The 12,210-nt window shown below is 34.5% G+C and overlaps 1 protein-coding gene across 1 annotated transcript; it reads left to right on the plus strand.

The window, feature by feature from the left end:
- The first annotated feature begins 1,398 nt into the window (after window positions 1-1,398).
- Window positions 1,399-10,501, plus strand: ankmy2a (ankyrin repeat and MYND domain containing 2a). The gene is made up of 10 exons (XM_028471814.1): window positions 1,399-1,609; window positions 2,001-2,065; window positions 3,828-3,966; window positions 4,084-4,182; window positions 5,540-5,700; window positions 7,051-7,265; window positions 7,339-7,474; window positions 7,571-7,699; window positions 7,860-7,989; window positions 9,686-10,501. Exons 1-10 carry the CDS (start codon window positions 1,543-1,545, stop codon window positions 9,814-9,816), a joined length of 1,272 nt encoding a protein of 423 aa, XP_028327615.1. The 5' UTR covers window positions 1,399-1,542; the 3' UTR covers window positions 9,817-10,501.
- The last annotated feature ends 1,709 nt before the right edge of the window (window positions 10,502-12,210 follow it).

The raw sequence follows: 12,210 nt of genomic DNA on the forward strand, positions 1-12,210 counted from the left end.
GAGGGCGCGGCACTTCCTTCGGACGTCCGCCTGGACGGACGCTAATTTTGTTTCATTTTGTTCCATCTTGTACCTTTTTTTCTTAGTTTAGAATAAACTATTTTTTATATAAAATCATCAATGCTTCTCCTGGACTCCATCATTCAACCAGAGCAATGAATCATGTCTCCTTTGAGGTCAACCGTAAATTCAGCCGTAACAGTACCAATGCTACTTACGTGAATATTTCATTAGTAAGTAAATATTGTGTACTGCCACGTACTACATATAGCTTTTGTGCTTGTGGTATTTTTCGACATCAATGATCCAGTATCATTAAGTGTCTTAATTTTTATTTGTGCTCAGTCTCACATTTTATGCAATATAATCTGATCGTTCACATTAGGATGTCAGGAGTGAGCGTAAATTTACATTTATTTTAACGTAATTTTATTTATTTCTTTATATTTCCTTTATTTTGATACTTTTTTCACAGCTCCTGTTTTCAATTTAAAGTTTTGATTTCATTTTAACACCTAAGTATGTTATATGTTGTTAACTTCCAAAGCTATTTTATTGTATATTTAAAATTTTTAACACTTTTTATAATTTAATTCAAATGATTTATTTTAATATAAATATTTTTTAATCCCTTTTATTCCATCAATTTTTATACTTTATTTTTACTTGGCTCTTCTTGTTCGAATATTATATTAGTGACATTATTATACATTTAAAATCAAATCAATTTCAGCTCTTCTTTTCTTCACTTTAAAGTATTAATTTCATTTTGACAACTAAGTATTTTGTATCTAACTTCCAAAGCTATTTTATTGTATATTTCAAATTTGTTACAGATATTATTATTTTTCATCATTTCATTCATTTAATTTCTTTTAATGTAAATATATTTTTAATCCTTTTTATTCTCTCAGTTTTTACACTTTATTTTTGATTTGTCTCTTCTCGTTAGACTATTAATACCAGTGACGATATTATATATTTAAAATCAAATTCATTACTGTATTTATTTATTTATTTCATTTTAATTTAATTATTTATTTTCATGTAATTTTATTTTTTATTTTCACTTTATTTTAAAACTTTTTTCATGGCTTTTCTTGTTAGAAAAATTATTATTGGTGACTTTTAAAAAAAAGTTTGTTTCGTATATTTTTAAATGATTTCTGATCGCACTGGGTTTTCTTTTGAATGAACTTTCGAGAGCCCATCGAAATGGTACGTTCTTCAAATGTTTTGAGGTATAAATTAGTTGGAATTTACTCGCGATAGAGCTTCATTCACGCCAAAATTTGTAACATATTTATAAAACAATATATATTTTGCAAAAACCCCGAGACATTTCCAAATATGTATTATTTTCTGTTCTGTTTTATCCCTTCAATCCCCCCACCAGCATGCCGCAATGGTAGAGTCCATGTGTCAGCCCCAGTATGACCTGAGCTCTCCTGTCTTCATCCAGCGCATCAGCGACCTGTCACCACTGATTTGCCTTCTTCTGTCTTCATCAGTCAACTTTATTTTAATCAGACCTTTATTAACATGTCTGTGCCGAAGAAGGGAGACCTTTCACCGAGTGAGAAGGAGTTGTTTGAAGTTATTACTGCAGGTAAGCCTCTTGTGCTAACGCTAGCCTAACCTAATCCCCGTAGAAAACCCATTCAGTTGTTAGCTATGTTTTCTTGACCTGTATGAAAGGTGTTAAAATACTGTGTATTATTAAAGTCTGTGCCAGTTCAACAAACGTTATCTTCAGTAGACTGTTAGCGAACAATGTATAATAAGTTTGTTGTTGAAGCTAATGCTAGCTAACAGCTAGCACCGTGTGCTCAGCTTCTGACAGTGTTTATTTACCCAACACTTTACTGAGCTACATGAAGAAAGGACATTCCCTGTATCCAAATATAACATGTGGATAACTCTGTATTTTAGACGTGTACCTTCGTAATAATTTAGCTATTTGTAAGGCTGTTCTACCTTCACATTTCTGTATATTTAAGGTAATGTCCAAGAAGCCTCCAGGCTGCTGGGCTGCAAAGATGTCAGAGTCAACTGTTTGGATGAGGTACCAACATCAATTCATACAAAATACACGTACATGTACCCCTAAATAAATGTTCTGTTTTAATTTAAGGACACGCAATGCTAGAATTTACTCCTGGTTGTATTCTTTTAACATGTTCTGGACTGTAAACAGGAGAGAAGCTCCCAAATCTCGTTATACTTTGTAATAATAATAATAATAATAATAGTAATAATAAAAAAAAGGCATTGATCGATCTTTATTAGGGCTGCACGATTATGGCCAAAATGATAATCGCGATTATTTTTGATCAAAATTGTGTGCACGATTTATAATCACAATTATTTATCATAGACTGCCACTCTATGGATACGCAGCGCCCCTCGTTGGCCAGTTTAGGTCACGCGATACGTGCGCCACGTGACTTAAAGTTCCGTCATTTGTATTTTAGCTCATATTTATTTTTTGTCGGATATGTATTTTTAATGGTGGAATTTGCTGTTTTAAATATGTTAAAATAAAATTTAAAAAAAGTCAAATGTGGGAATCGAACCCACGTTAGCAGTGAGTGCGGCGTCTTAGACCACTCGATGATCCTGACTACGTTTAACGTACCTCCAGACACTTTCTGCTTTTAAACAAACAACATATGTACAGTTTGCAGTGCAAAATTAAGCTTTAAAATGGAATTATATTTAATATAATTAACCCAAGAATTTAAAATGTACCAAAGGCTCAATTATGAATACACTATTACAGAGTGCAGTGCCCGTATTTTAAATGTACATATTGACGATGATCAGGTTAATTTAATCGTGGCAACCAAAATTGTGATCACGATTAAAATTTGATTAATTGTGCAGCCCTACTTTTATTGTTTTTGTACAAAGTTATACAATTAAATTTGTAGTGTAGTAGCTTGGAATGGGTTTTCCACACATAAAATTAGAATAAAACTACAAAAAATAAAATCTTAATAAAAATAAGAAATAAAATCATCTACTATGGGTTGCTAAATATACAAATAAAATAAGTCTCAAGAATTCTCTAAGGCGTATATATATATATATATATAAGATCACATAAGGTATTAAAGAAAAACTAAACAACTGGTATAATTGGTGGTCTTGCACAATATAAACTGTTTAACATTTTTGTAGAATTTGTTACAGATTGTATTTTATTTTTTAGAAAAAGTACATTTTTATTATTGTCATTATTACTTTATATTTCAAAATATTTCTTAATTTATGTACATTTCAACTTTGTTTCCCCATCAGTCGAAGCTCCCGATTTTATTCAGTATATTGAAGTCTTGATTTCATTGCAAACCTATTTTTTATTATTAACGATTATGGATTAGATTGTTTTATTCAATAATATTGTAGTGTAAATAAAATTTCCAAATTAAGTGGACTCACGTGGTTTGTACTCCCAATTTGAAAAATGTAAATAATCGATCTTTGGATTTTTAAGAGTCGATTCATAATTATCAATAATTAAATCGCTATTATTTTATTATTTGCACCAAAAAAATGATAAAGCCTTCTTAGAGAAGCACACTGACACACACAGCACTGATAGGTTATTTCACAGCTTGTCCTATTGTTTGATCGCATATGTGCAGGACAAGATGGGCGAGTCATCACAGTGAAGAGGTGTGAAGGACGTCCTTCACTGCCTCTTATTCTGCATGTCACATTATTGTGTTCACCTGTCATTGTCAGGTGTTTTTGCCCATTGTTCGTGTGATATGTAATCTTAACTGTGTGTGTGTGCGTGTGCGCGTGTGTGTTATTCACAGTACGGTATGACTCCTCTCATGCACGCCGCCTACAAAGGTAAAGCAGACATGTGTAAGCTGCTCCTGCAACACGGAGCCGATGTGAACTGTAACGAACACGAGCACGGATACACAGCGCTGATGTTTGCTGGCTTGTCAGGTGGGATGTCGTAAAAAAAAAACATGAATTATTCAACACACTGATGAATAAACTTTTAAAAAACAGTCTCGAAAGATTAAAAAAAAAAATTAAAGATTTCTTTCGTCTGTGATGCAGGGAAGACTGACATCACATGGATGATGTTGGATGCTGGGGCTGAAACCGACGTAGTCAACTCGGTTGGACGCACTGCTGCACAGATGGCAGCTTTTGTTGGTATGTTTGAATTCGTCATGTTGTCACTTATACAAAGGTATTTATCTATATATTGTTTCCAGACAGACTGCGACCGTCTTTTAGTAACACACACTAATTGAGCTATTAATCAATCAGCCTGCAGTTCAATCCCATAACAAATCAATTACTCTATTTACAATCAATAAATCATTGACAAAAAAATCAGGTCTTCAGTCGAAAAAACAGAATAATTGAATGTATCAATAACTTTTATCAAACACCTTTCTAATCAACAATCAGTCAGTTAACTCAGTTTTTCTCAAATGGGGGTACGTGTACCCCTAGGGGTATGTGATGGTACTACAGGTGGTACTTTAGAGAGTGAAAAAGAGAAAAAAATTAACAAATGAAAGCATTCAAAATATGGGGTTTTATAATGTTTATTTTAGTTAAAAATGATAATCATACTAAATATTACCAGCAACTCACAAAACGACAACAAAAACGCACAAAATAAGACACAAATATACTGAATAATAAAAAGAACAGACAAATAACAACAAAATACACAGAATGACACAAAAAACACATTGAGAGAAAAATACTATCAGCAACACACAAAACGATAACAGAAAAAATACACAAAATAACTACGTGATGACAAAAAAAAGCAGAGAAACTCACAAAACGACATAAGAAACAACCAAATGACACCACACACACACACACACAGAATCATTTAAATAATACCAACAACACAAAAACACATAAAATAAGAGAAAATATACTGAATAACAAATAGAACAGACAAACAACAAAATAATACACAGAATGACACAAAAAAAAAAAAACACAAAATGATCTTGATTAGAACATGAACTGAATACAAGGATCAGTATCGGTCCCACATCAGGTGGGAGATGACCAGAAATGATAAAGATAAAAAAAAAAAAAAAAAAAAACTGTAGAAATAAATCTATTCAGGAGGCACTAAATGCTGTTTCATTCCACTTATTAATAAAATTAGATTCTTTAAAATGTGTGTTAATGCTCATTCTTTCATTCATTCATCATTATGAGAAAGGGGGTTCTGGGGTTCAGCAGTTAGAGAAAGGGGGTAATTGAGAACCACACGTTTAACTAACAAAAGTTCAGTCAACTTAAATGTTCAGCCAACTAATAATCATCAAACAATTAATATATTTTTCTACCCATCAGTTAACACAGAACAATTGAGACCAAAGAGCCACATCCCACCAACTAGTAACCATCAACTCAATATCATTCTTTGACCTTGAGGAGTAAATCATTCCCAGAAAATGTTTATCAAAAAATACAATGACAGAAATGAAAAAGCTGATCATTTTATTTTCTTTCCCTTATTTTTTTCCTTCAGGCCAGCACGACTGTGTCACAGCAATCAACAACTTCTTTTCTCGTGCCCGACTGGATTACTACACCAAGCTCCAGGGTTTGGAGAAGGAGCCCAAGCTGCCCCCTAAGCTGGCTGGGCCTCTGCACAAAGTCATCATGAGCACAAATCTGAACCCAGTGAAGGTATGGAAAGCCTCTTCATCTGAGGAATGGTGGTATTTGCAGAAGATTGATTGTCATGGTTGGTTCACCAAGTTCCTATTTGGTTGGACCTGCTTCTTTCTTCAGCGCTACATTAACTCTTAGTGTTCTAGCTTTATCAAGGTGCTCGAAACCTTTCTCAGAGATGTTGGTCTGAAACTCATTCCACCACATCTCAAAGGGCCTTTAATGGAAGTGAGGTCTTGTGACTGGGAAAAAACCTCTGAGCACAGTGAAGTCGTTATGATGTTCAGGAAACCAGTTTAATTTGATTCAAGCTTTGTGACCTTGAGTGTTTTACTGCTTAAACAAAGTCTGTCTTTATGATCATGAATAGGACGAAGATGGTCAGTAGTGATACTGATGCACACTGGATCATTTCTATGTTTGTCTCCAACAAATATACAATATTTATCCATTCTTCCTCATCCTCAAATTGGACTTCATCAACTACGTACGTGTTTCAATGCAGTTCTTTGATTTATCAAATAGACAAAAGTTGAACAATAAAAACTCTGGAATTTTTCAGCTTCCCACTGATTAGATGTCGTATGGACCGACCGTACAAAGACTAACAGCTGTGGTGACTCATTGCTTTTAAGGGTTAATTCAGCGATATTTCGCGATATTTTACCAAGTGATTATCGTATCAATTAAAAAAAAATGTCCAAATCAATTTAAACGCAAAAATAATTTAATTGCACTAACATATGCATCGCATGTAAACACAAGGTCACTAAGTGTCAGTGAACCACATCATTAAATTACAGTATTGCCTATATTGATTTACTTTTTTTTATTTAAATTGTCATTTTAGGAGTCGCTGCTTTTGCTTCTTCTCAGAAAAGCATGAAAAACACAGTTGGATGAAATGCAGAGTGCGTCCTAAACCAGACCTTTCCCTAAACAAGCCACACTACTGAACTCACTCACATGAGCTGTCCATTTATAGGGGAAAAGCCAAAAGTGGCACATATTGTGTTATAGAAATGTGAGGCATTTTAATTTAACCCAGAATTCTCTTTCTGGTAAGATTTTATTAATTTAAAAATATAGAGATTTATATTGTATATCACCATTTTAAGAAAAAATATTGAGATATGAATTTTGGCCCATATTGCCCAGCCCTACTTGAATTATAGTTACCATTTACTTAAGTTAAATGTATTTCATACCATTTTGTAATTGTAAAGGTGAAATTTGTAAATATTGATATCTTTAAAATATTGTATTGTTTATTCTCCTATTTGCTTTGGAGTAGGAAATGGCTGCCAGAGCTAAAATGACTTTTGAATTTTATTTCCTGAAGGAGTGATTTTTTTTGTGTTCCAGATGGTGATGCTGGTGAAGGAGAACCCGTTACTGGCCGAGGTGGAGGCGCTGGACAAATGCAGACGTGTGATGGAGCTCATCAGTGAGAAGTGCATCAAGCAGCAGGACATGAACGAGGTGCTGGCCATGAAGATGCACTACATCAGCTGCGTGCTGGGAAAGTGTTTGTCCTTCCTCAAAGACCGCGAGGACAAGTTGGACGGCCTCATACGGAGGTGTGGCCCAATGTTTGTGAGTGTTATGTCGCTGTTTCTTCTGCTGTTGTATGACCTTTTTGTGGCTCTTCAGCTTGCTGAAGGGTCGTGACACGGATGGTTTCCCCGTGTATCAGGAGAAGTTCATCAGAGAGTGCATCCGCAAGTTTCCGTACTGCGACGCCACGCTGCTGCAGCAGCTGGTGAGGAGTATCGCTCCAGTGGACATTGTGAGGGCAAAAATTCCAGTTTTCACCTTTCCCTGTTTGTTTACATTCCTTCTTGCTTTTTCATGATGAATGACAGTGTGAGTGACTTCCTCACAGGGAAACGACCCCACAGCTCTGTCTGTGATGACCCAGGCGATCACAGGCCAAGTCGGCTTCATGGATGCAGAGTTCTGCACCGCCTGTGGAGAGAAAGGAGCAGAGAAGAGATGCTCTATCTGCAAAATGGTGAGTTAACAAAAACAATCAGTCCCTGATAACTAATTCACTAACATCAAGCTATCATTATTAAAACGTAGCACACAGACAAGAATGAATACATATTCTCTTAATTTGTACCAGCTCTTTTAAAAAAATGCATTGTTCCTTTTTCATTGTGTATCTGCAGGTAATTTATTGTAACCAGGCCTGTCAAAAGATGCACTGGTTCACCCACAAGAAAGTCTGTAAGGCTCTTCAAGAGCAACGGGAAAAACAGGAAGTAGAGACGGCCAAGCTGAGGATGCAGCAAAGCCAAGGTACGTAAAGCTGTCAGGGGTACGGTGTACATTTTAGGACATCCTCAGTTCTCAGAGTGAGGTATCAGAAAAACCTGACATTTGTTAAACCAAACACACCCATGGCTCAGCTAAACAGCCTCACTTAAATGTGAAATGAAATGTCCTCAGTCTTCAAAATAAAAGTCATCAGACAAAACGACCTTAGGCTATAAAACACGACATGGTGCTTTATTTTGACGGAGCCAGAAGTACACTTGACGAAAAGCCGTTATTTCCTTTTAATTTTAAAAGTTAAGATGTATAAATGTATTATTTGATTAATAAATGAAGTGTTGATATATCTTAACCTTTAAAAAAAAAAAAAACAGCTTTCAACTTTATCTCATATCCGAGGCAGCACATATAGATGATGTCATGTGTATTTCCGATTTCTTCCAAATATAACGTCATGTCGTGTTTTACGGCCTGAGGCATTTTATTTGAGACCGTTTAGTCTGATGACTTTTATTTTTAAGCCTGAGGCCATTTCATTTGGCTGCATTTGGTTTGACAAATGACAGGTTTTCCTAATTCCTGATACCTCACTCTGAGACCTGAGGATGTCCTAAAATGTACACCGTACAGTGGGCATAAAGTAATGGATGATAGGTGCATTTTATTCAGATTGGTCATTGTCCAATTGTCTTTTACTAAGCTACCATTATGTAGAGTGGGTTATTAAGACATGTTGGTAATAAAAGAGCAGTGATATAAATGAGTGTATTGCACAAAAAGGTCAGATTTTTTTCTTTGACCTGTGACCTGGAAAGTGATTCAGTTAAAAAGTTAAAAAATCCTGTGCTTTTATTTTGATGGGGATTTATTGACACAATTACTTCTCTAACAGCACATAGCAAGATGTTGATAAGTTTTTGTCACGTGTCTTTACAAGTTCATAACAGTACACATACAGTGGGGCACAAAAGTATTTAGTCAGCCACCAATTATGCAAGTTCTCCCACTTAAAAAGATCATATTGTGTTTTGTGTGGGACGACAAGGCTGACCTAATACTTTTTTGTAAATACAATTTCAGGTAAGCACATTTAATTAGGTAAAAGTATATTGTAAACTATTATTTTACAATATGAACGCAGGTAAGTAATCTAATCTGTAAAATTAGGCAATGATCAAACAGAAAACTAGGTCTACTTTTAGAACCTGAAACCATTTTTCCTTGTGTTTTGTACCAATTATATAGATATTTATTATAGCACAATTTTAATTTAACCATTTCCAAACAGAAATGCTTGTATTTTCATACACAAATTAATTATTTTTACTGAATTTTGTTTAAAGGAAAAACTGATATTTTAAATACTACCTCATTTGAGCCCTTTAAATATATAACAAGGTTTTAAACAAATGTTAAACTCCACATAAACAGCTTTATTAACTAATCCTAACCTTTTTTTTTTTGGTTAATTATGAGTTTGTATAAACTAGTGACACTGAGTTATTTTTAAAGTGAAACATTGATTGTCCTGATCTACCAGATTTGAGCAAAATGTGCTTAATTTAAGGCTAAATTATTTATTTGTGTTGCGGGTTGTTATCAGTAATTAATGGTAGTTCCTAAAGCTATTGGAGTATTACCATCACTCATGTGTTTGCAAGAGCTACAATTAAAACTGTAGTTAGTAAACTTTGATGTGTTTGTTGTGTTTGTGTCTCAGAGGAGAGTAGAGCGGTGCAGGAGGCCACAGATTGTGTTCAGCATCTCTCAGTGACCAAAGACGATGCGTCTCCCTCAGACTCTGCTGCTGTGACCTCGGACTCTTCTTCTGTCTCCGCTGCTCAAAACTAAAAAGAAAGAATTATCCCGGAGGTTGATGGCAACATGTCCAGAGTTCACCCGTAACGCCACAGCAGGGCACAAGTTGTTAGACGGATTTAAAGGCAGACAAGGAGGTCCCAGGAGAAGTATTTATACCTCTCAGAGGCCACCGAACCGTCCTCAGGTGTCGTCACTGTGAATGTGAACAAAAGAAATGCTGATGTGTTTGTGTTAGAGGTCTCCGGGAGCGATTGGGACCAACATGTTTAGGTGTAACATTTCACATCAAGAAGGATTTCTGCCTTAAAACGTAGCAGCGTGTGCGACTAAAGAGACTAAAGTGAGCGCTACTCAGTTATTCAGTGCTGTTTTTCCTCATCATCATAGCCTTTGAGTGCATGGCACACCTGTATAATGTTCACCAAAATGTATATTTTTAAATATCAATAGATATATGTACACTTTTACATCTGATGTCAGTTAAAGTAATAAGTTATCAGATTTGATCTTTCCCCTTCTGTGGTGCAGCCTGAGTGAAACTGAAGCAGAAGTCAAAGCGTTGTGTCCTGGAGAACTTTGTCTTAGAAGGTTTTGGATTTTTAGCGCAGTGAATAAAGATCAGGTTTAATGTGTTTGGATGTCTGTTCTGATTTCACTGGTTCGCTCTTTTTTTCAATGTAATAAGTTTGAGGAATTATCTGATGCTTTGGTCCGTGACCCCGTTTTGATATCGAATTTATTTATGAAGTGCTATTAAAAACAACACCGTTGACCAAAGTACTGTACAACAAGGCAATGTAAAAATGCAATTAGAAATACAACAGTACAGTGGCACCACAAAATACAATTGGAACAGTAGAAGTCACCTTCAATACTGGTTAAATGCCAACGAGAACATGTGTGTTTTAAGGTGTGATTTTAATAAAGTATAGAAGACAGTTTAAGGTTTTGTGTTTTAATTTGAAAAAGAATAATAATTTTAAAATGTACTTTTAAACAGCAATTTTCTTTTTTTTTTTTTTTTTAAATCAATTTCTAGACACTGTAGGCGACCCTACATGGGGTCACGACCCCAGGGTTGAAAAACACTATTGAACGAACACTCATGGGCTCAATTCTTAAAGTAAACATAAGTATTTTTAATACTGCACCAAGTTAGAGTAAGTTGCTACTATTTACAAAATTAAATAAAATTGAATCGTGAATCAAACTATTGGGCCCACGTGAAGCAAATCATTACACAACATTACAGCTAATTGTTCTAAAGAATATCTTCTATTTGTAATGACAAGTTATTTTCTCATCTAATGTGATATTTAGATTTTTGCTCGTTATGTCTATAATTATAATTGATTCTGATTTTGGTCATGGTTCTACTGTATGTGTAAGCATCGTTTAAATGCAGATTCGTCTCATTTCCAGCAGAGGGCGACAATACACGGACTTTAGTTAAGCACAGGATGATGACAGTTTCACGTTCAAACTTTTGGTTTGAAAACAAACAAAAAGACGACCTTACATACATTGAAAACACTTTTATGATTATTAAAGTTCTATACAACACTTTTTTTTATTATTAACAACCCATTACGCAAATGGAGGAAAATGTTCAACCTTTCATATTTATTTGATCTGATGAACAACATCACAGAATAACCCACATAGGCAGATGAAGGGAATAATATTATACTAAGGAAAATTATTAATATTGTTATACAACAAATGACCCATGTTTCACATTTTTCAACCTAATCATATGTACAAGAAATAAGAAAAAAAGAACTTAGTTCAATTTTTTTTTTTACATTTGTATAATACAAAGGATAATATCTAATAAAGAAAAAAAAAAACAAGTCTCCTTGTCAGGTTTTATTTTGACTTGAAAAAAAATGACATTTTTCTTGGTTTAGTTTGGACTCTGAACTGGTTTTCAGTGAGTGATGGTTCGTGGGTCCTAAACTCAGGCAAGTTGAGACCCACTGGTGTATATAGAGCCAACATTTTAAAGCAAAAGACGGGCAACTGTCATCACAGCGGGGGCCACAAAAATGTGATTGTCTGATCTGAGGGCCACATTATCAACATTCGTGTCAGCATTTAAAAAAAGCAACAATCTGAGTTTTAATACGGGAAAGAACAGAGGGTTTGTGCATTTTTTGTTATTGTTGTATTTATGTGACTTTTTAATGTGTGCATTTTGTCATTGTTGCTTGGTCATTGTTGTATATTTTTGTTGTCGTTTTGTGTATTTTTGTTGTTTTGTGTGTTTTTGGAGTCATTTTGCATTACTTTTTTTATCGTTTTGTATAATTTTCTGTCATTCTGTACATTTCTGTTATGATTCCTTTTGTATGCGTTTTGTTGTTTTTTGTACATTTTGCAGTTATTAATTTGTAGTCATCTTGTGTGTCTTAGGAGCAATTT

Source organism: Gouania willdenowi, chromosome 16 (genome assembly GCF_900634775.1).
Source record: "Gouania willdenowi chromosome 16, fGouWil2.1, whole genome shotgun sequence".
Classification (NCBI taxonomy): domain Eukaryota; kingdom Metazoa; phylum Chordata; class Actinopteri; order Blenniiformes; family Gobiesocidae; genus Gouania; species Gouania willdenowi.